The sequence below is a fragment of the Suncus etruscus genome, chromosome 4 (genome assembly GCF_024139225.1).
Source record: "Suncus etruscus isolate mSunEtr1 chromosome 4, mSunEtr1.pri.cur, whole genome shotgun sequence".
Lineage (NCBI taxonomy): Eukaryota > Metazoa > Chordata > Mammalia > Eulipotyphla > Soricidae > Suncus > Suncus etruscus.
Window position 1 is genome coordinate 93889422 of NC_064851.1, and position 26096 is coordinate 93915517.

Below are 26096 nucleotides of genomic sequence, written 5' to 3' on the forward strand. Positions count from 1 at the left end.
TCATATTTTAGGGCTTAAGATTCTTTCTGAAGCATGGGGCCGGGCGGTGGCGCTAGAGGTAAGGTGCCTGCCTTGCCTGCGCTAACCTTGGATGGACCGCGGTTCGATCCCCCGGTGTCCCATATGGTCCCCCAAGCCAGGAGCGACTTCTGAGCACATAGCCAGGAGTAACCCCTGAGCGTCACCGGGTGTGACCCAAAAACCAAAAAAAAAAAAAAAAAAAAAGATTCTTTCTGAAGCTTGAATATATGAAGTTTGAATTCTTTTGGGTACTAATATTTTTCAGAAAGAAGCAAATGGTAAATTTAGAAAAAGGAAACTTAATTTAAACTAACCTTAGCTAAACAAAAACTTAAATATTTTGCTAATGCTATTGTAACTATTGTATTTTTCTAAATTAATCTTTGAAAAAATTAAATATACCTTCAAGAGTAAGTGGTGAGTCAGAAGGTCTCGGAGGTTGAGCTTTTGGTAAAGGAGGTGGTATGGCTGGACTTTGTCCTGTAGGTACAATGAACAGTAGTTATTGAAAAAAATCCATCAAATTTAAAACCATACCTGCAGCGAACTCTTCCTAACATATATCATTCATGATACAAAACACAGATTTATTTTATTATGCAATAAGAATGCTATTAGATTTGATCTTTAGTTGAATTTATACAAAAAATCAGTTAAATTTAAAATAATTTTGTATTATTTTTCATAGTTATATATAGTGTAAATGTCTATTGGATTTTATTAATAGAAAACAAACATGCAATTTAATTAAACTATTTTCAGTATACACCCTAAATTATGAAAAATAAAATCACAGAATCTCGGAGATATTGTAATCTATGAAAAGTAACTTTTTTTCACTTAAATAAAACTCCTCATATGATATAATAGGCAATCAAAAAAGGTTAAAATTTATAGACCTTTTTATATTGAATAGGTACATTTTCTCTCACAAAATAATTGGCCCATAGTTAAGTAAATAAAGGGCCAAAGGAAAAATATAGTCTTTTTTTAGACTATAGAAAAGGTCCCTCCAGTTTCTGGGCTTATTATGAACTATGTAAAATCCTATAATTGTTTCTAAGTGCTTTCTTAACCCAAGCAGATTCATTAATTAACAAAAACCTTCATAGCTATGAACTATAAATATTAGATAACGTGATATCATATAAAATGTTTTTGAAATGTTTGTTATTAATAATATTTTTAATTTCCTGCTACATTATTGGTTTTATTTGCATGATATTTTGTTTAAGAATCAGCATGGGCATGTCTAAGATTCAGATAAAATCTAATGTTAACTAGTTCTTATCAAATATCAGAAGAATCTGCCTACTATTGAACATTTTTTCTTTTTAGAATTGTCAAATTTATTTCATTCTGGTAAGCTACATATTTTCAGACAAAACAATGTAGTGGTGCTCACCATTTTCTGTGGTGGTGAATAAAGAAAAAAAGAGGCTTTATGCTAAAAAGATATTAGTGTTCTTTAATTACAGGATATTTTTAATTGTTGAAATTATTTAGATTTATTTCTTAATATCTTCCATCTGGCATAAAAGGAAAGCTTATTATTATATACCATGCAGGATATATGCCTAAAATATATATGTTCACATTAATTTATTTTTGTTTTTGGAAAAGAAGACTTGAATAGTATAATGCAAGAGTTCTTATCTGAGTGAAGTAAATGTTTATATGCTAGACATAAATTGACACATCATTTTCCATTGAGCAAGATTTATATATTACTTTACAAATAGAACAATCTCAGTTTTCCTAAATTATAATGTGTCGTGAGGTTATTCAGTGATAGTGATAATTTTTATTTTTAGATGAAGCATTAGAGCATGTATTCAGGACCCTCAATTTCTGGTATGGAACTAGATTTGCATGGAGGATCCAGATTTGCACTCAAAGCACCTCTCAAACTGCTTTAGCAAATGAAATAATCTTTTTTCTTCTATAGGAGGTCAAGTTTTCACCCTAACTTCTATGTCCTTTATAAGTTTTAGGAATACATGTAAAAATCCTTTTCCAGTCTTGACTGAAAATTCTCACATATATTCATTAACTCTAAACTAATATAGTCCTGATAAGCTCTCTGTAAACTTATTTTAAACTATATTTAAAATGTTCTATCAAAATTATACATGATTTAGTAAAGTATCTCCTTGTTTTGTTTAAAAATTGCATGTACCAGTACTAAAGAGCCATAAAACCTAAGTATTAACATCAAAAATTTTCAGTAAATTAGGAATATGGCTCACAAGGGTGGATTGCAGGCCTGAAATCTACAAGTTCCAAAGCATTATCCTATAAGTGCTCTTCATACAGCAAAATTATATTTTTTAATGTAACCTTGCTTCAACAGTAGCCTTGATTTAACAAACAACATGAGGATCTATGTGAATGCTTCAAGAATAAAAGGAATCCTCAGTAGCCATTATGTCCTTTTTTTAAAATAATAATTTCTTTATTTAAACACCGTGGTTACAAGCGTGTTCATATTTGGCTTTAGACATAAAATGCACACATCCATTTATCAGTGCAACATTACTGCCATCAATGTTTCTATTTTTCTCCTTACCCATCTCCTGCCTGTCTTTGAGATAGGCATTGTATTTCTCTATCATTATCATGATACATGTTAGTGTAGTTATTTCTCTATATTTACTTACCACACTTTATGATAAGTTTCATATCATTAACTGGTCCTTCTGCCCTCATTTCTATTATCTCTAAGTATGTTACTATACTGACATATTTTTTTTTAAATCCCACTAGTAATCTTAACAGAAACACTGTAGGACATAGGTTACTACCATTTGGCATGCTTATGAGAAGTAATCTGTAGAGAGATGATATGGTAGAGATATTATGGGAGGAGAACAAACAAAAGAAGACAAAACCAAAAACATAACAAATAAAGCCATGTCAATCTTATCTTTGTCTGCAGTTTTGAAGAAAGGGTGTATTAGCCAGGGGCCAAAATGAAAGTACAGCAAGTTGTGTATTTGTCTTGCTTATGGTCTACTGAGTCTAATTCACAGCCTGTCATATTAACTACATGCCTGCCAATATGAATTCCTGGGCACAGAGCCAGGAGTAAGCTCTGATCATTGTCAGGTGTGTCCCCCTAAGAAAAAATAGAGTGGGAAAGATCAAAGTATAATCCTGGTAAGAGATTAATTCTGGTGCAGAAATGGTCTGTAATGCTGTTTCTTAAATTAACTAATGTTTCTGAGGTATATGACACACTATCCAGTTTATACCAGAAATTATCTTCAACTAAAATTATAGAGATTATATCTTGGCTTCACACATTACTTTAAAGCATTTGTTTGTTTGTTTGTTTGTTTGTTTATGGGCCTCTCCTTGCAACGCTCAGGGATTACTCCTGACTGCTCTCAGAAGTCTCTCCTTGCTTGGGGACCATTGGAACACAGGGGATGGGACACAGAAGGAACACAGGTTTGTCCTGGGTCAGCTGCATGCAAGGGAAGCACACTACTGCAATGCTATCGCTCCAGCCCCATGCTTAGTAGAGCATTTCTATAAAACCCTTACCAAGCCAAATTACATAGAACTAAAAAACAAATTTATGTTAAAAAAATAAAACATTGCATTTCTAAAACTAGAAAATGATACCGAATAAGTAACATAAAAACAAGAATGCAGTTGTACAGAATCGATAATCTATCTAAAACAAGCTATACACAGAGGGGAACAGTTACACTAGCACTCTGGGAGCAAAGGAGGAAGATATGGGACACATGCTGGGAAAAGGGGTGGAGGGAAGACAATCTTGGTGGTGGGAATGGCCCAGACTTATTGTTACTATATACCTTAAATATTACTGTGAAAGATGTGTTATTTCTTTTTGGTCACAATAAAAATTATTATAAAAGAAAGAATGTAGTTGAAACACTCAGCCTGCATAATGGATTTTGAGGAAAAGGATTATTAGCACTCACAACAATGCCCTGTGTATGAGTTGCCCCTGTAACAGTTGCTACAAAACAAATGGTGAATGCTATATAATTTTTTTGCTATTGACCTTTAGTCATACAAGCAATTAAATTTGAATTTCAGTTAGAAAAAGTAGAAACATTTTTCCTAGAAGCAATGTAAATATTTGAAGTATGGGGATTGCTGTATTCTTGCTCTCTAATCTGGCTGAGTTCCTGGTTCAGAGCAAGGTAAGCAATTGAGGAAGCAGGTACTTAGGGAAAAGGGAAAGGAAAAAGCTAATGTCTACCTTACTCAATGAGAGTCAATCTTGACAGCATAATTATTAATCCTGGACAGGATTTTGCTGTGCTTGGGGTCACTAAAGCAAATCCACATACATTATACTTGGTTAACACTTGATTCTAGTACTATTTTTTTAAATGATGGTATAGAGTACTATTAAAATTAGATGCCATTTTTATATGTAAATGAATATGTACATCCCCTTTCTTTCATGCATTTGCAACCTATATCACATCTAATGATACATGAAATCTTGAAATAGACAAGCAAAGTAAGGAAACAAATATGCCAACATATAAATATAACAAGACAGAAATAGTTAGCTCATTTACAAGAAAGATGCTTATAATTTTAAATTCTTGCGGATGTCACTTTAAAGGAGATATTTAGGTTGTTGAAATTTACTTTGATAATATAAAGGCATTCTTCACTTTATAAGTTATTACATGAAAATAGCTCTGATATTTGAAGGTAGTTTTTATTCTGAATTATTTTGGTTGACATATTTCTGTAATCTGAATGGCATGTTTGCAGGCTGCTAATGTTGCAGTGTTCTGAAATTTTTCTCACAAAAGTCAATGTAATTTTTTATTTCTTATTTAGTCACATATTATTGGGAATAATAGCTTGCATTCTTTCTAACAACTTTAGTTAATGATAATTTCTTAACTTTGTTAAAAATGATCAATAGAATTAATCAGATTCTCAAGTCAAGTAGGAAGTTACAAGCTGAATTCAGATAAGATGGAATGGAAAGAAACCAAAAACAGTATACTACACGAAATTATAATTTGTTCTATTATTAGAACTTATTTCTGTCTAGACAATTTATAAAAATCTGATGTCTATGGTCAAAGATCAACACAATATAAATATTATTTTATTCAATACTTGATAAACATTTTATTCCTTAGTCCCCAATACATTTTTTCCAGGCATTCTTTGAAAACACAGAAGGCTAAAAATTCTTTGGAAGGATCTGAACTGCAAACAAGAAACAAGAGTAAATCATAGGATTGAGTTGTAATGCTATTAAATGACTAGCAACATAAAATTAATGTGTATTTAAGCAAGACAAAATTACTTTAAACTGTAAATGACACAATTTGTTTTATAAATTTTATTAAATTATAAATTTTATAAATGTGGTTTTAAATGTTTTTGGTTTATGACTAAGTATAATAAAAGATAATCATTTGATTATTTATTAGGTGTTTTTAATTTGAAGCTCCTCCTAACAGTGCTTGATAAGGAGTGGCTCAGTCCAGTTCTCAGGAGTCACCACTCTTGAAGGTGTTCTAGGGATCATATAATGTTGGGTATTGAATACAGGTATCTTGCTAAAAACATGAAATCTAGCTGACTGAATTATCTCATCATATTCTGAATGTAGTAAAAATGTGTCATTAAAATTTTCAGAAGAAATTACATTCTTTATACATAGACAGAAGTTCCTACACTAATATTTTTCAATAATATTTTTTATAAAATTTAAAATTAAATAAACTTTAAATTGCATAGAAATATTGATTTATGTTTAGACTGAGAAATGATTATACTAGTGTATTTGTTAAAATAGGAGCACATTGGGGCCGGGCGGTGGCGCTGGAGGTAAGGTGCCTGCCTTGCCTGCGCTAACCTAGGACGGACCGCGGTTCGATCCCCCGGCGTCCCATATGGTCCCCCAAGAAGCCAGGAGCAACTTCTGAGCGCATAGCCAGGAGTAACCCCTGAGCGTCACAGGGTGTGGCCCAAAAACCAAAAAAAAAAAAAAAAAAAAAAAAAAAAAAAATAGGAGCACATTAACCTTCAAGTTTTTTTACTGAATGTTTCTTTGTCTCATAAGGTCCTTTTTGAGTGCTTACAAAGCACAGAATGAAAACTATCCTTTCCCAAACCTTCCATTAAAAAAACTGAAGAGCCACTTCTATAAAAATTACAGGTTTGTGAATTTGTCTATGAAATAGACATCTGAGAAATAAGGAAGCATCTGAACATATCCAGAAGTATAAGGTAGGTGGGTTGAGGAAATGTTTGCTATAATTATAAACATATTCTTATCTTCTAATTATATAGTGTTCAATTTCCATTCCATACAAATGGTCTATTGACAGATATATACAGTAAATGCATGATTATTACTCAACTTAGATTGCAGGAATCTCAAGAAAAACTGAGACTATATTAGTTCCACCTTGTTTGTGGTGTCTCTCATGTAAATTATCATTAAATTACAGAGGAATAACAGTTTAGATAAAAACTGTTATGGTTTGTACACTAGAGATGGAAGAAACAGTTGATTTAAAAATGAGTACAAATAATTTCAGATTTTATAGATGTAGAGGCATAAAAGCTAAGATGGCTGTTCAACAGGTACATGAAAAGATATTCTTTATCTCTTATATAAAGGAAATAAAATCAAAACTATGCTGCAATATTTTTGACCTGTGAGAATGACTAATATCTTAGCTATAAGAAGCAAACATAAAAGATAGTATTTAGAAAAAATGTCCCATAAATAGACTGTTAGTGTATTATATAGTTTCTCGAAAAGTCAATCATAGAAATACAATGGCAATATGGGCATGGATGGAGAAATTGTATAAATTAAACTGATGAATCATATTATAATTTACATCTCCCTGATGATTAGTGATGTGGAGCATTTTTTCATGGGTCTTTTAGCCATTTGTATTTCTTCTTTGTCAAAGTGTCTGTTCATTTCTTCTCCCCATTTTTTGTTGGGGTTAGATGATTTTTTTCTTGTGAAGTTCTGTCAGTGCCTTGTATATTATGGATATTAACCCCTTATCTGATGGGTATTGGGTGAATAATTTCTCCCACTCAGTGGGTGGTTCTTGTATTCTGGGCACTATTTCCTTTGATGTGCAGAAGATTCTCAGCTTAATATAGTCACGTCCATTTATTTCTGCTTTCACTTGTTTGGAGAGTACTGTTTCCTCCTTAAAAATGCCTTTAGTCTCAATGTCATGGAGTGTTTCACTTGCATCTTGTTCTATATACTTTAAGGTTTCAAGTCTGATATCTAGGTCTTTAATCCCAAGGATTTTATCTTAGTACATGGTGTTAGCTGGAGGTCTAAGTTCACTTTTTTTTTTTACAAGTGGCTAGCCACTTGTGCCAACATCACTTATTGAAGAGGCCTTCCTTGTTCCATTTAGAATTTCTTGCTCCTTTATCAAAACTTAGGTGACGATATGTCTGGGGAACATTCTCTAAGTACTCAAGCCTATTCCACTGATCTGAGGGTCTGTCTTTATTCCAATACCATGCTGTTTTGATAACTATGGCTTTGTAGTACAGTTTAAAGTTGGGGAGAGTAATACCTCCCATATTCTTTTTCCCAAGTATTGCTTTAGCTATTCATGGGTGCTTATTGTTCCAAATGAATTTCAGAAGTGTTTGATCCACTTCTTTGAAAAAATGTCATGGTTATCTATAGAAGGGTCACATTAAATCTGTATATCACTAGTCATTAGGGAGATGCAAATTGAAGCAACTATGAGGTACCATCTCACGTCACAGAGATTGGCACACATCAGAAAGTATGAGAACAAGCAGTGCTGGCTGAAATGTGGTGAGAAAGGAGCTCTTATTCACTGCTGGTGGGGATAATGTCTAGTCCAACCTTTGTGGAAAGTGATATGGAGATTTCTCCAAAAGCTGGAAGTTGAGCTCCCATACGATCCAGCTATACCAGTCCTAGGGATATATCCTAGGTATACAAAAATACAATACAGAAATCTCTTCCTCACACCTATATTTATTGCAGCATTGTTTACAATAGCCAGACTTTAGAAAGAGCCCAGGTGCCCCTCAGTATGAATGGCTAAAGAAACTATGATACATATATACAATGGAATATTATGCAGCCGTCAGAAAAGATGAAGTCATGAAATTTTCCTGTACATGGGTGTATATGGAATCTATTATGTGGAGTGAAATAAGAAAAACACAGAATGGCCTCACTAAATCTATGGGTATAGAGAAAAATAAAAGATATTTGTGCAATGATTCTCAGGGACAAAAATAGGAGGACTGGAGTGTCCAGCTCCCAACCTGAAGTTCACCACAGAGATTGTTGGGTGCAGTCACAGAAATAATTACATTGAGAACTATCATAACAAAATGTGACTGAACGATGGAAATAGAAAGCCTGTCTAGAGTACAGGCCAGTGTACTCCCCAGTGTACAGCTTACAGTGGGGAGGAGGGACACTTGGGATATTGGTGATGAGAACGTTGCACTGGTCAAGGGTTTTTTAATATATAAAATATCAAGAAAAAACTATTAAAATCATATAAATTATGGTGCTTAAATAAACATTTGGGGAAAAGATATATACATGGCTTTGCAACTACTAAGTTTGTACTGAGTTAGGTTGCATACATGGCAGTGCTCAAGTATCACTCCTGATGGTGCTCATCACTGCTATATATTTACTTGAAGAAAATAAAACATTTGAAGAGATACATGTAGCTGCATCTTCACTAATTTATTGCTAACTATGACGAAGAAGTAGAGAAACTTAATTGCTTATTGAAAAATAAGTAAAGTTGATATTGTATTTATATTCAATTGTTTAATAGTTGTCTATAAAAAGTATAAAATCCAGTCATTTTCCACAACATAAGAGTAAAAAATTATGTTTAATGAAATAAGTCATACAAAGAAAGACACACTGCATGACATTATTATTATATACTATATAGAGAAATACAATGACTAAAATGCATTGATTAAAAATAAATTTTAGATTATTCAGCCAAATTAGTGATTACTAAAGGGAAGAAAATGAAATAGGCTACTTGAGTAAATCTATGATTATGTATAGATTTATGTTATTGCACATAATGTGGTTTATATTTATACAAATATATAGACATATATTGTCTGTTAAGACTGTACCCCTAAAACTAAATAGCATAATAAAACAATGTTACTTCAGGAGAAGGAAATAGCACATGACAGTGTTATTGTTAAATGAGGAAAAAGATCATATAAAATTGGTAAAATACTAATCTATCTGAAACTTTGTGCCTGTCAGAAAAATAATTGTGCTTTCTCTTAGTATACAGTTTTGTATAAGAATTAGCATAGAATACCTGAATAAGGTGAAATTATGAGGGAGTTTTTATTTTTATTTCAGCCCCCAAACCTACAAGGGTCTCTGAAAAAGATGAGAAGAATATGAAGCCTTTAAGTGCAAAACAACACACCATGTATAATTTATAAAATGCCCTTCTCTACAACAATGACAATTGTGCTGGAACTTAAGTACTTAAATAGGAATACACCTTAGGATGATCTTCATAAATTTTTTTTTCTCGTGTCTGGCATAAAGAGTTTTTGTTTGTTTTAGGAAATCCCTGGTCAAAAATCTTAAGCTAGGAACTACTTGACTACATTAAATGTCAGTGGGGGCAGACAGCAAAGAGAATCTCAGACAAATTAACATTTTAAGGTGTTCAAGTGAGTTAAGAGTCTAAGTTTTAAGAATAATGATAAGCTTTTGAATGATTTTAGATAAAATGTAAGTTTTGTAAAATACCATTTGCTGCTGTGTGAACAAAAAGTGTTTTTAGAGTAAAGGTTATGGAAGGCAGAGTGAGATAGTTATTTAAAGGTGATTTGGACTTAATATGTGGGTTGGAATGGAGGTTTCTTTTTTTTTTGCAACAAATATTTGTTGAGTGATTTTGGCATGTTTACGGAAATTGTAACAAACACAGAATCAATAACACAGAGACACCTACTTCATGAAAATTAGAATTAGTATGTACTGTTTGGAGACAAAAAATAAAATGGAAGTAAATATTCTACTAACATGTATAAAAATGACTATAATGAATGCATTTGTTATGAATAATCATTTAAATATGTTTTCCATGAATTACAGAAGTTGTAGAACAATATATGGATTCAGAGTACATTTTGGAATAAATTCAATAGAACTTATTGAATTTTTTAAAAGTAGAGGAAGAAAAAAAAAGGATAACTTGTAGTTCTACATAAGTATGTTCCTATTGAGAAGTATATTGTTCAATAAGAGCAGTAATTTCCCATTTACCTAATTAGTTCTACTTATGGACTACTTTCTTGGTGTTTTTTGTGATCCATGTTATATTTTTTTGTCTTTTCTAGCAAAAACATATAAAAAAAAGAGCTGAATAACCTTGATTATATCACTGGATTTTTCCAAGTATATGTCTTAAGAGTAATTAATAAAATTTATATGACTCTATGATTTTTAAAACATTTAAGTCAGTCTATTAAGATATAGTGATTTTGTGACTCCACTCTAAATGTGCTTAAAATAACAAAGGTTTCAACTACTTTGATCAAAGTGCACATTCCAGACAAAAATGCTTTTATTAGAAAGAATTCTTTGGATCCTGATAAAGAGCTTCCTTAATATTTTCATGTTCTGCTATATATTTGCATATTCACTTTGATGGAAGAAATAGTAGATATATATTTATGTATTCTTTTGATCAAAAATGATAAAGGCAATATTAGTATTTTCCCCTCATGTCCAATTGATGAGGGATACTTTACCACAGAAAATCCAGCTATAGAAAAGACTTGTATTACATTAAAAGTTCTAAAATGTTTTTCTTTACCCTTGAAAAAGTAGCAATGTTTGTGGCCTAAAAAATATTTATATAGAGAACTGTATCCATAGAATTTAGAAATGTGTATGTGACATTTGAAATAAATTATTTCAGTACTTAATTTTTCAAATTAAAAGTATACTCTAGAATTAGTGCATTTACCAAATTTCTACATTGAGAATACACTGATTATGACATTCTTATTACATTTTATTTAAATAACCATTAAAAATCTCAAGATAAATGTTAATGTTTCACCTCTTATTAAAAATGATTCATACAAGTTGGAAGATTTATTAATACTTAAATGTTATGGTAAAAATGGTCATAGGTTTCTTTAAGTTTTTATAGTTTAAGTGTTAAGTTTTATAGTTTTTTTTTCTTTTACTTTATATGGAACGCTTCACGAATTTGCGTGTCATCCTTGCGCAGGGGCCATGCTAATCTTCTCTGTATCATTCCAATTTTAGTATTTGTCAAAGCGAGCACAAGTTTTATAGTTTTAAGTTTTTAAGTTTTATATGCACAAGTAACTTAAAAAAATCCATCAAATAATTTCAGTATTTAAAAATCCATTTTTTCATTACTGTTTGCCTTACCAATTTCAAAAAAAATTTTTAGAAACATCTAAACAGTGTTTCTTTCAACTTGATATCAATTTGTTTTTGCATATAAGATAAACTAAAAGTAACAGTAAAGATGGAAGAAACGGAAAATGGTAAATATGAATACGATTTTATTCTTTTCGTAGAAAACCCAGATCTAAAGAAAAAAATGTAATGAGTCTTGATTTAAAAATGTAATGAAGTCTTGATTAAAAACATAAATATAAATTATGTTTCATATAATTATAATTTAGGTGTCTTACTTTAACAGTAACATTCCAATGAATTTCCAGATTCATGAAATTTAAAATTTTCAGTGATAAAATAACCTAAAATATAGCCTATTCAAGTCGTTGCCTAAATCTTAGTTCTATTTTTAAGATATTTCTTTGGCATATTTATACCCACTTTATCTTCTCTAACTAGAGCTTACACTTTAATTTCCTTTGTATTTGTTTATTACAAAAAATGCTTTCTAAATTCCTCATCAAATAATCTTGAGAATAAAATCTAAAACAGCAATGTATTTTTGGTCAAGTAAAAAGAACTTTGGAGTTGTATTTAGGAGTCTGAAGAACTTCTTCACTCTCCTATAGCTATGATAATGGGTAGTCTGAGGTTCACTGTGATGGTCTGAGGATGTGGTTCTTATTAGGACCTCCAGTGCCAGAGATTATCTGGGCAGCTGTGCAACAGTCAGTCTGTCTATTACTTCGGTCAAATATATGCAGACATATCTCTCATAAGGTAAAGTACAGACCTAGTACACGGATTTAAGCACTTTTGTTACATACAGTCAACCCTTATTCAAATCCTGGCACCACATGAACTACTGAGTATCACTGGGAACCAGTCCTAATTACAATATCTGCTCCCTTCCCAAATAAAGTAAAATATTAATGCATGCATCCATAGCTAGTTAGAAAAAAGGATACAGTCTGAGTTTCAGAAAATGTTGCGAGACGCCATTTTCAGGGAGGGACTTCAGAGCATAAAAACCGGCTAACCTTTGCAAAAGCTGGCTCCCTGTGTGTGACACCAGGCGGGGAAAATCCGCGAAAGTACACCGGCCCAGTGGGGCTCAGCTGTGAAAGACTGTGAGTGTGACCTGTCTATGTCTGTCTACTGTCCTCTTGCGTGAAACTCTTGCGAGTGGGGCAAAAAGAGGCTCCAGAAACCTCGCTCGCCCAGACGCCATTTTCAGGGAGGGACTTCAGAGCATAAAAACCGGCTAACCTTTGCAAAAGCTGGCTCCCTGTGTGTGACACCAGGCGGGGAAAATCCGCGAAAGTACACCGGCCCAGTGGGGCTCAGCTGTGAAAGACTGTGAGTGTGACCTGTCTATGTCTGTCTACTGTCCTCTTGTGTGAAACTCTTGCGAGTGGGGCAAAAAGAGGCTCCAGAAACCTCGCTCGCCCAGACGCCATTTTCAGGGAGGGACTTCAGAGCATAAAAACCGGCTAACCTTTGCAAAAGCTGGCTCCCTGTGTGTGACACCAGGCGGGGAAAATCCGCGAAAGTACACCGGCCCAGTGGGGCTCAGCTGTGAAAGACTGTGAGTGTGACCTGTCTATGTCTGTCTACTGTCCTCTTGCGTGAAACTCTTGCGAGTGGGGCAAAAAGAGGCTCAGAGGAGCACGGCCGCTCCGCTTCGCTACGCGGCCCTGCACTCTTTCTAAGGAAAGAACTCCATTGAAACAAGAAGGAAAAATCACACTAAGAACGGCGCTATATCACAGAAGCAAACATTTCTCTCTGGACTGTCTTCTCTGTTGCATGCTCGGGCCTAAGATTTGACCCAGTGTGAGGCTTCATCCAAGGAGGACTCCCCTCCCTTAGAGGCAAGTCAGCCCATCCAGAAAGGGAGGAGCCAGAGGAGTGTGCTGCCTACATCATATAGACAATGAATACCACCACAACACGTAGAAAAACCCACAATACAAGTGTGACAATGGGGAAACAACGCAGGCCAGCATCAGACATAGAGAATGAAGATGACAATTCTGAGGACCAGATAATGACTGAACAACTAATCAACCTCTCAGATAAGGACTTTAGACTAGCAATATGGAAGGTGCTCAACAGACTCCAAGAAACCATGGATCGAGTTGAACAGAACACTAATAAGAACCAAGAAAATATGAAGGCAGAAATGACAAAACTCCAAACTGAAATAACATGTCAACTAACAGGACTGAAAAAGTCAGTAAACGAAGTGAATGACAAAATGGATAAGCTCTGGGACAGGGTATCAGAAGCTGAGAATAGACTTGGTGCTGTGGAAGATGAGATACATAACAATTCCATACAGCAGGAGAGATTGGACAAAAAACTTAAAGCAAATGAGCAGACAATGGAAAAATTAGTCAAAGAATGGGAACAGACGAAAATAGAAGTCTATGATAAGATCAACAGAAACAACTTAAGAATCATTGGAGTCCCAGAGACCCAGGAAGAAAATTTCCAGGAAGAATCAATGGTCAAGAACATCATTAAAGAGAAACTTCCAGAGCTAAAGAATATATGTGATCAAATCCTGCATGCCCGAAGAGTACCAACCAAAGAGACCCCAGAAAAACCACCCCAAGACACATCCTAGTCACAATGACAAATCCCACAGATAGAGACAGAATTCTGAAAACAGCAAGATCAAAAGGGGAAATCATGTTCAAGCAAGCTTCCCTGAGATTTACAGCAGACCTGTCACCAGAAACGCTCAATGCCAGAAAGCAGTGGTGGGATATTGTGACAAGACTGAATGAAATGAATGCTTCACCCAGAATACTATACCCAGCAAAACTCACTTTCCGGTTTGATGGAAGAATACATGGTTTCACAGACAAAAAACAGCTCAGAAACTTCACAGACACAAAACCAGTCTTAAGAGAAAAACTGAAAGACCTAATCTAAGACAAGACTACCCAAAAGACACACCAAATTTTGAAATAAAGATGGCGTTAAATCCCAGGACAATTCTTTCTCTCAACGTCAATGGACTAAATGCACCAGTTAAGAGACACAGAGTGGCTAAATGGATCAAAAAACTCAATCCAACCTTCTGCTGCCTACAAGAAACGCACCTGAATAGTCAGAACAAACATAGACTCAAAATAAAAGGCTGGAGAAAAGTTATCCAAGCAAACAACACCCATAAAAAAGCTGGAGTGGCCATACTAATATCAGATAATGCAAACTTTATACTCAGGAAGGTTGTAAGGGACAAAGACGGACATTTTATATTAATCAAGGGGTACGTAGAGCAGGAAGAATTCACTCTCCTAAACATATATGCACCGAATGAGGGGCCAGCAAAATATTTAATACAACTGTTGACAAATCTGAAAAATAATATCAACAACAACACAATAATTGTGGGGGACCTTAACACGGCTTTGTCAACACTGGACAGGTCAACCAGACTGAAACCCAACAAGAATATACTAGACCTGAGGAGAGAAATGGAAGAAAGAGGCCTAGTGGATATATATAGGACACTCCATCCCCAGAAACCTGGATACACATTCTTCTCCAATGTACATGGGACATTCTCCAGGATAGACTACATGCTGGCACATAAAACATACCTCCATAAGATCAAGAGGATAGAAATTTTGCAGACTACCTTCGCTGACCACAAGGCTCTGAAATTATTTGTGAACTCCAAAGGGACTCAGAAGAAACACTTTAACACCTGGAAGTTAAACAGCCTCATGCTCAATAACCAGTGGGTCCGAGATGAAATCAAGGAGGAAATAAAAAGGTTCCTGGAAACAAATGACAATAAAGACACAAACTCTCAGAACTTATGGGACACAGCAAAAGCAGTACTGAGAGGAAAATTATAGCTTTGCAAGCACACATCAGGAAGGAAGAAGGAGCTTACCTGAGTAGCTTAATGACACAGCTAATAGAACTAGAAAATGCTCAACAAAAGGACCCAAGAATAGGAAGACAGAAGGAAATAACAAAGCTGAGAGCAGAAATCAACGAAGTGGAAACTCAAAAAACAATCCGAAAGATCAACGAAAGCAGAAGTTGGTTCTTTGAAAAAATAAACAAGATTGATAGACCACTGGCAAACCTAACAAAGAAAGAGAGAGAGAGAAACTTGATAACTCGTATCAGGAATGAAAAAGGAGAGATCACTACTGATATGACAGAGATTCAAAGGGTAATCAGAAACTACTTTGAAAAACTCTACGCCACTAAAAATGAGAACCTGGAAGAAATGGATAAATTCTTGGACTCTTATAATCTTCCACGGTTGAAGGAAGAGGATGTAGCATATCTAAACACCCCCATCACCATTGATGAAATTAAAACAGTAATCAAATGTCTGCCGAAAAACAAAAGCCCAGGTCCAGATGGATTCACTAATGAATTCTATCAAACTTTCCAAGAGGAACTACTGCCAATCTTGGCAAGACTCTTTCATGAAATTGAACAAACAGAAACACTTCCAAATAGCTTTTATGAAGCCAACATCACCTTGATACCTAAACCAGACAGAGACGCTACCAAAAAAGAAAATTACAGACCAATATCACTGATGAATGCAGATGCAAAGATCCTCAACAAAATCCTGGCAAATAGGATTCAATGCCTCGTTAAGAAGATCATCCACTACGATCAAGTAGGTTTCATCCCAGGAATGCAAGGCTGGTTTAACATCCGTAAATCTATCAACATAATACACAACATCAATAACAAGAAAAATAAAAACCACATGATCATATCAATAGATGCAGAGAAAGCATTTGATAAGGTCCAACACCATTTCTTGATCAAAACTCTCAGCAAGATGGGAATGGAGGGAACCTTTCTCAATATAGTGAAGGCCATCTACCACAAGCCAGTGGCAAATATTATCCTCAATGGAGAAAAACTGAAAGCCTTCCCTCTAAATTCTGGCACAAGACAAGGCTGTCCTCTCTCACCACTCCTATTCAACATAGCACTGGAAGTACTTGCTATAGCGATTAGGCAAGAAAAGGATATCAAGGGAATCCAGATAGGAAAGGAAGAAGTCAAGCTCTCACTGTTTGCAGATGACATGATACTCTACTTAGAAAACCCTAAAGACTCTATCAAACAGCTTCTAGAAACAATAGACTCATATAGCAAGGTGGCAGGCTACAAAATTAACACACAAAAATCAATGGCCTTTCTATATACCAATAGTAATAAGGATGAAATGGACATTAAGAAAACAACCCCATTCACAATAGTACCACACAAACTCAAATATCTTGGAATCAACTTGACTAAATATGTGAAGGACCTATACAAAGAAAACTATAAAACTCTGCTCCAAGAAATAAGAGAGGACACACGGAAATGGAAACACATACCCTGCTCATGGATTGGCAGGATTAACATCATCAAAATGTCAATACTCCCCAAGGCATTATACAGATTTAATGCCATCCCTCTAAAGATACCCATGACATTCTTCAAAGAAGTGGATCAGACACTCTTGAAATTCATTTGGAACAATAAACACCCTCGAATAGCTAAAGCAATCATTGGGAAAAAGAATATGGGAGGAATTACTTTTCCCAACTTTAAACTGTACTACAAAGCAACAGTTATCAAAACAGCATGGTATTGGAATAAGGATAGGTCCTCAGATCAGTGGAATAGGCTTGAATACTCAGAAAATGTTCCCCAGACATACAACCATCTAATTTTTGATAAAGGAGCAGGAAATCCTAAATGGAGCAGGGAAAGCCTCTTCAACAAGTGGTGTTGGCACAATTGGATAGCCACTTGCAAAAAATTAAACTTAGACCCCCAGCTAACATCATGTACAAAGGTAAAATCCAAATGGATTAAAGACCTCGATATCAGCCCCAAAACCATAAGATATATAGAATAGCACATAGGCAAAACACTACAGGACATTACAGGCATCTTCAAGGAGGAAACTGCACTCTCCAAGCAAGTGAAAGCAGAGATTAACAGATGGGAATATATTAAGCTGAGAAGCTTCTGCACCTCAAAGGAAATAGTGCCCAGGATACAAGAGCCACCCACTGAGTGGGAGAAACTATTCACCCAATACCCATCAGATAAGGGGCTAATCTCCAAAATATACAAGGCACTGACAGAACTTTACAAGAAAAAAACATCTAACCCCATCAAAAAATGGGGAGAAGAAATGAACAGACACTTTGACAAAGAAGAAATACGCATGGCCAAAAGACACATGAAAAAATGTTCCACATCACTAATCATCAGGGAGATGCAAATCAAAACAACGATGAGATACCACCTCACACCCCAGAGAATGGCACACATCACAAAGAATGAGAATAAACAGTGTTGGCGGGGATGTGGAGAGAAAGGAACTCTTATCCACTGCTGGTGGGAATGCTGTCTAGTTCAACCTTTATGGAAAGCAATATGGAGATTCCTCCAAAAACTGGAAATCGAGCTCCCATACGATCCAGCTATACCACTCCTAGGAATATACCCTAGGAACACAAAAATACAATACAAAAACCCCTTCCTTACACCTATATTCATTGCAGCTCTATTTACCATAGCAAGACTCTGGAAACAACCAAGATGCCCTTCAACAGACGAATGGCTAAAGAAACTGTGGTACATATACACAATGGAATATTATGCAGCTGTCAGGAGAGATGAAGTCATGAAATTTTCCTATACATGGATGTACATGGAATCTATTATGCTGAGTGAAATAAGTCAGAGAGAGAGAGAAAAACGCAGAATGGTCTCACTCATCTATGGGTTTTAAGAAAAATGAAAGACACCCTGGTAATAATAATTTTCAGACACAAAAGAGAAAAGAGCTGGAAGTTCCAGCTTTCCTCAGGAAGCTCACCACAAAGAGTGATGAGTTTAGTTAGAGAAATAACTACATTTTGAACTGTCCTAATATTGAGAATGTATGAGGGAAATGTAGAGCCTGTTTAGGGTACAGGCGGGGGTTGGGTGGGGAGGAGGGAGATTTGGGACTTGGGTGATGGGAATGTTGCACTGGTGATGGGTGGTGTTCCTTTTATGACTGAAACCCAAACACAATCATGTATGTAATCAAGGTGTTTAAATAAAAAAAAATTATGCATTAAAAAAAAAAAAAAAGAAAATGTTGCAGTCCACATCATAATGAAAACCAAAGAACATGAATGACTTGTTAGGGTAACCAATTGATGTACAGTTAGAACCCAAGTATGATTCACAATGCAATACATTTTGCTTGACAGCATTGAATGCATTCATAAATTGCATAAAGTTAAGAAGGAATGAACAAATATATGAAGGTATTTATAAGTCTTCATAATATTAAATGTAAATGCTACACTTGCTATTATACTATAAAATTTAATGACTATAAAATTTTAAAATAGTTATAAAGAGCAAACCTAAAATACAGTATTATATACTATAAATAAATGACAATGACAATGGATGTGTTAAGCCTTACTTCACTTCATATTTATTAGAAATACAAATAACCTTTAGATTTAGCCATGCATTTTCAGTAAAAATTAATTCAAATAAGGTTTTTGAGGTCTGATTGTCCAATAAGAAATATATATAATAATTTTTACTAAAAGAGAAAACATGTTTTCTAAGGCACTTGATGATAAGAAGATAGAAAAAATATTCATTATGTTAGTTAAAAATTCTTTAACATCATTTTAACTATGTGTGCAATATTAAATATAATTGTGTAGAATATAAGACATAATTTTTTCTATTACAGAATTACTAATCAACTACTTACCATTATTGGTTATTTGACTATAAGATTCTACTGAAAAGGTTACTGACAGGATTAACTTGGTACAGTTGTTTGTTAAAATACCTAAACTATAAAAATCTGTTATTTTTTTTCATTTTCAGTTACTTCAGGATCCACCAACAATCTTTGAAAAGTATTTATTTTATGTTATTTTCCATTACAATTTGCTACTACTCTGACAATTAATAATAAAATACATTTAAAATATGGTGAATTAATAGACAACTATAAACTTTTAAAGTAAACTTAGGATTTTATCAAACATTTGATAATAACCCAAATGTATAAAATATAGATAGAATCACAGGAATAACTGAAAGTATGATTGACTTTTAATACCATATTCTTTTGATTCTTCTTATTGAAACCAGACTGACAAAAGTTATCAGAAGACTGCTTTCTTTATAGCTATATTGAAAAGGTTTGCTGACAAGTTTGAAATTTATATGATAAGAAAAACTTTTTTGTCAGATATGGTGAGAAATAGGGTGAAAAGACAAAAAGCTAGAAGACTGTGATTCCACATCCTTATTTTCAAAAGTTTTTTCATATTTAATAGATCTGGAAAAATCTCGATCTATGTGAATAAATACCACACGTTTATCTAGATTGAACTTGCTAATGTATGAAATTAGAGTCTATTATCTGTCACCTGTGTTTTGGTGGGAATTGAATGAGTGTTCTGTATCAATAGGTTGATAGGGTGTCTTTCATGTCTTACCATTGAGTAAGAAGTAACTAATTTCTCATCACTATCATCAATACTATTATCATGGTTTTTGATAGTACTTAAACATTCCTAAAGCACAGAGGGTATGGGTATGGGTATGGATATATATTTGTAGAAAACTGGAGTTTTTCAACAGTTCTGGATTAGCCATGTTTACTAAGTCTCTGTGGATTTTTTCTATACCATTAAAGCAGAGATAATCATTTTTAAATCTTTCACATGGAATATGAAAAGCAGTGTAGCCTATGCATGAATCTCCTTAAAATAAAATAATAATCAACATGGTTTCTTTCTCAAGACCTTTTCCCAAGACCATTTTACTACTGCCACACAATAAAGAATTCGATAAAAAGACAAAATGTTTCACACTTCTTTGCTTTTTTTCCCCTTTGTTTTCATCTGTGAGAAAACTTCATTTCTCATTTCTTTACTTTCCTCACTGCCCTACTGAATTTTTTTTCTTCCCAGTACCCCAGGCTAACTGAATTTTAAAGATTCTCTGACACATAAAAAATATTCCATATTTAAGAAGTTCAAATAGTCTTATTCACTAATAATTCAAGTATATAATTAAGACAGACCAAATGTGAAAGAAACAGTTATATTTTTAGGAACTAACCACAGGAAAGACAAAAACAGACTTGACATCTCCTAAAATTAAAAAATTTTAATGTGTGCTTCAGAAAAAAGATAAAAGCCCACAAATTTCAAATATAAACATAAAGCATAAGCTCAAAAATTGCAGTGATACCACTTAAAAATAAAATAAGGCCATATTCAAATTATTATTTAATAAGCTTCATGCTACAGTCACATTCTCAAATATAAGCTCACATGAACGACACATTTGTATATCATTCAACTTTTCTTTCTGTCATAAAGTGTGTGTAATCGAAACTATTTTGTCATTTGAAACAATACAATGCTTATTCAGTAACTGCCAGGAGGCTATTTATAATTATAGAAGGAAAAATGTTCCTCTAGGAGAAAATCATTGTTAATTTAATCATTTTCATGAATAATAGAAAATTAAACAGGCTTATGAAGTATGAAATATCTATAAAAGATCATATTAAATGATTTTTATTTTACATGTAAACAGTTTTAATATATCAATATTGGTTAATTTTCTATATCTATTTTCCTCAATTTGAAAGATATCCCAATTATTATAGTCAAGACTTGTCTAAAAACAGTATCTGTCATATAAAGACTGTTAAAGACTAAAATAGAAAGTGTTTTATTGGGGTTAGTGTGATAATACCATGGACAAAGCACTTGCCTTGCATGTAGCCAATGTAGGTTCAATTTCCAGTACTGCATATGGTTCTCTTAATCCCACTAGAAATAATTTATGAGTACAGAACCAAGACTAATCCATGACTATCTCTTTGTGTGTCCCAAACACACTCACACATATGCACAGACACACAAATAAGAATATTATTTTAAAACAGAGTGGTTTGTTGGTGACAGTTTTTCTTTAGAAATAAAGCATATAAAACAAAGAAATTATTATTCCATAATGTACTTTCATAAATATTGTGTAGAACCATAAAAGACCTAAGAGAGCCAAATCGATATTAAAAACCATGATACTGGGAGACATCTAATTACCTGATTTGGAGCTCTACTAAAAAGCCATAATCATCAAAACAGAATGGTATATACTGAAACACAGACAGATATTCAGACCAATGGGTCAGAATAGAATATCCAATGACAAACTCCCAACTGTATGGTCAATTAATCTTTAACAAAGGAGCCAAAAATTTGAAGTGGAATAATGATAGTTTCTTTAACAAATGGTGCTAGAACAATTGGATAGTAGCATATAAGAAATTGAAAATTGTTCTTTATCTCACACCTTACACAAGTCAATTCAAATTGGATTAAAGACCTTGATATTAGACTCAAGTACATAAACTTCATTGAAGAGAACAACATAGACAAACACTCCAAGACTTATACCTCAAGAAGTCTTTGATTTTAGAATGCCAATGGCCAGGGATATTGCATTAAATAATGAAAATAATGCTATAATAATAATGTTTATTATGATAATATAATTATTAATAAATGGGACTACATCAAACTAAAATGTTTCTGTGTAGAATAAGAGACATTACATAAAATTAGAAGACCACTAACTGAATGAGAAAAAAATTTGCACTCAACATATCAGATATAGGTATGGTATTGAAGATATAAAGACATCCTCAAAGGTTAACTCCATACATCTAAAAACCCATTAAAAATTGGGGACATGAACAGACACTTCTCTGAGGAAGACCAAAAGCTGTCCAGCAGACACATGAAAAAAATGCTAATTATCACTTATCATTAGGGAACTCCAAATCAAGACAACAGTGAGATATTATAACAGTGAGCATGGAATATATCAAAAATATTGGGAACAATCTTTATTGGCAGGGATGTGGTGAAAAAAGAACTCTTCTCTACTGCTAGTGGGAAAGTTGCCTTGTCCAACTCCTATGGAAAACAGTATAGACTATTCTCAGTAAACTCAAAAATGATCTGCCATACAATCCAGAAATCCCTATTTTGTGTGTCTATACCAGGAAAGGAAAACATTCATTCAAAAGGACGTATGCAGTCCACTATTCTTTGCAACACTCCTTACACTAGCTAAGATTTGGAATCTACCTAAATGTCCAGCAACAGACAAGTGATCATGAAGACGTGTGTGTGTATATATGTATATTTATAATATATATGTATGTATATAACATATAATGGAATACTTCATAGCTGTAAAGAACTATACAATCATGCAATTTGCAGGAACATAGATCGATAAGCCATAAGAAGAAAGATAAATACAGATTATATTATCTATATGTGGTATTGAGAATAACTGCATGAAGAAACACAATGTTCTACATGGTAGTTGTATCAAACACCCTTGTCTCCAGAGTATATAGTGAGGAGAAGGAAAGAAATTGAGTGGAAGAAATAAAAGTATGGTGGTCACAGCCAAGTGGTCTCAGGTGCATTGGTTATGTTTAAAAAAAAGGACAGAGTGGTCCTCCTTACCAACTCTTCCTAACGTGGACAATTGCTTAATAACAGACTTAGCTCTAAAAGGATACCCAATGCAAGAACTCATCCAAGACCTCCCTGCCGCAAATCTTTTGCCAATCTCAAGATGATCAGGGTGTGTGATAAAAAGATGCCCTGGAATCCACACGGCACAAGAAAATCTCAAAAGACAATGGGGAAATCTATACTTCCATCATAAGTGTAAGACTTGTATAACACTACCTCTTTACCTGTTTTTCCCCAAATATAAGTAGTCTCCTGCATCACTTTGTTCCTTTAATTACTTTTTTATTTCATATTTTAAAATCATTTTTCTTTATATATGTGAGCACATATATTTTTATTTTTATTTTTATTTTTTTGGGGTATATGACTTGTTTCTGTTTTCCTCTCTTTCCACCCCCAAATGCACCAGCAATACAATGAAGCACTATTTCTTCCTGCAAAGGCACACTAATAAAAGGGGAAATCTTATGTATATAAACAAGCTTTTATCTACTAGGGATAAGAACTCATTCTTATTTACAATTCAGGGTCATCTCCCACCTTGAAAATATGTCAAGTGGACCCAACTTAGACCCCAGGTGATTAGACACTGACTGTCCAGCCTTGAACCCTGGATACCAGAAATAGAAATGACACAGTTCTTAACAACAGCTACAGGAACCAAATCCCATCTGGGACATCCTTAATACTGCTCGGACACCAACATGTGCCAACATGCTCCCAGTATTGGGAACAACTGGACCTACGAGCAGGGTATCCCACCTCAAAATCAGAGGTCTTGTCACCCTTTGGTCTGAGCAAAAGCCAAGATCACGATCTACAGATGACTGGATGATAGAACCATGACCAGGCAGCTTGTATCCTAGGACCAATAAAAAAGTTCTAGTCTTGAGTTTGTTCTACGACCTGCACAACAACCATGATCTCTAATTCCAGAGATCTGAATGAGACAATTGCAACTGAATGGGTCTTCTGGACACATAACGAAAGACGTTATCCCAGGTTCTATCCTAGGTTCGACGCAAGGACCAAGACCACCAACCACAGAAGACAGATTAAAATGACACTGAGGAAACAGAACTTCTAGAACCACAAAGACTTTTTCATAAGTCTACTCCTTGACCTGTGCAGAGACCAAAATCTCTAGACACAGAGATCTGTTTTTGTTTGTTTGTTTGTTTGTTTTGTTTTTTGCCCAGAACAGAGCAGAAATCTTTCATACACCACAAAAGCGCCAAGGAGAGAGTAAATAAACTTGAAAGGAGTAAATAGTTAATCCCATGACAATATATTCCAAGGGTGGAGAAACCCTGTATCTCTTAGGCCAAGGAAATCTCTTTTCCAATGTCCCCAATACTTACAGACCTATGCAGGAGGGGGAAAAAAAAGAGAGAGAGACAAAAAGCACAAAATAATCTTTCTTTTATTTACTCATCTAGTTTTTGTCGATTTCTTTGTTTTGGTGTGGATATTGAAGTTGTTGTCTCCATTTTTATTTATATATTTATTTTTTCTTCTTTTCTCTTCTTCCTTTTTGCGCACTGTCATGTTTTTTATTTCAAGACCATGGCAATTATATGTTGCTTATCTTTATTGCTATAGTGCTCACTGGATATTTTATTTGATACTTCTTTTTGTACTGTGGTGGTGTTTCACTTGCTTTTTCTCTTCATCTCTCAAACCGAGGATGAGAGCCTCTAAAAGGGCTCCACCCATTGTTGGCATATTTGATTTTTATCCTATTTTATTACTTTTCCTCAAACAAAACCACATAACTTGAACTATCTAGTCCCACCTCCCAATTAGAGGGGGAAATAATAGAGGTACCAAGACCAAACAGTTGAAACATCACTAAGTAGTAAGCTAGACACAGAGGGGACCACTCATTCTAGAAGCCCCAGAGGTGAGGATGGAGGATATGAGAGGCAGGACAGGAACAGAGGAGGAGGGAGGATTATTCAGTGATGGGAATCCCTGATTCAATGTTAATATGTACCTAAATTATTACTGTGAACGTCATGTAAGCACTATGATTGAAATAAAATTATTTAAAAAAAAGGACAGAAATAAATATCGAAACCAAAAGCAACAAGAATGGAATAAAGAAACCCAAACTTTAGCAATATAAACTTAAAATGGGCCTGTTATAATGGCAATCTGGGTGTCTAAGTTTGGTAGAGATACGCTCTGGAAACATGGCAAAGGGTGCTCTACCACAGTAGTGGGATTGGCCTTAATTGATTGTATGTCTGAAATACAGACAGATTTTCAGACCAATGGGTCAGAATAGACTATCCAATGACAAACTCCCAACTGTATGGTCAATTAATCTTTAACAAAAGAGCCAAAAATTTGAAGTGGAATAAACACAATCTCTTCAACAAATGGTGGTAGAACAACTGGATAGTAGCATATAAGAAATTTAAAATTGTTCTTTATCTCACACCTTACTTAAGTCAATTCAAAGTGGATTAAGGACTTTGTAAATAACAAGTTGCAACAAAATTTTTAAAAAGAATGAAAAAATGGGGGCTGGAGTTGTGGAGCAGCAGTAGATGTTTGCGTTGCACGCGGCTGACCTAGTAAGAACCCTGGTTAGATCCCCAAGTGTCCCATATGGTCCCCAAACTGGAGTAATTTTTGAATGCATAGCCAGGACTAAATCCTGAGAATCACTGGGTGTGGCCCCAAAACAAACAAAAAAAAAGAGAAAGAAAAGTGAATCTAATTATATCAATGCTATTTTCCTCCTGACGTAAAAGAACACTAATAGGAATAAATCACCTGATTTTAAGCAGTAAGTTGTCTGATAACTTATTGCCATGACAATGAAACTGACATCAACTCTGAAAATAGAAAAAAAAAACCTGTGTTTTGCATTTATAAAGTCTGTCCTAAACTCCAAAATCTTCTCTTTCTATTATAGCAAGTACAGTGTATTATTTTGCTAAGGGCTTCTTTTATTCCCCCCACCAACTGTTCATATTTATTTAAAATAGTCGTTTATAAATTGCTTTCTTCTTTTG

The 26096-nt window shown here is 34.2% G+C and overlaps 1 protein-coding gene and 1 non-coding gene across 2 annotated transcripts in view; both read right to left on the reverse strand.

The window, feature by feature from the left end:
* Window positions 1-397: 397 nt before the first annotated feature.
* TRDN (triadin) overlaps window positions 398-26096 on the reverse strand; it is a 102309-nt gene continuing 76610 nt past the window's right edge. Inside the window, exon 9 of the mRNA XM_049772619.1 lies at window positions 398-501. Within this exon, the coding sequence (XP_049628576.1) occupies window positions 398-501 (104 nt within the window). The remainder of the gene's footprint in view (window positions 502-26096) is intronic.
* On the reverse strand, window positions 11280-11381 carry LOC126007432 (U6 spliceosomal RNA). Its single transcript, XR_007495005.1, has one exon. It is a non-coding gene; the product is annotated as a U6 spliceosomal RNA (small nuclear RNA).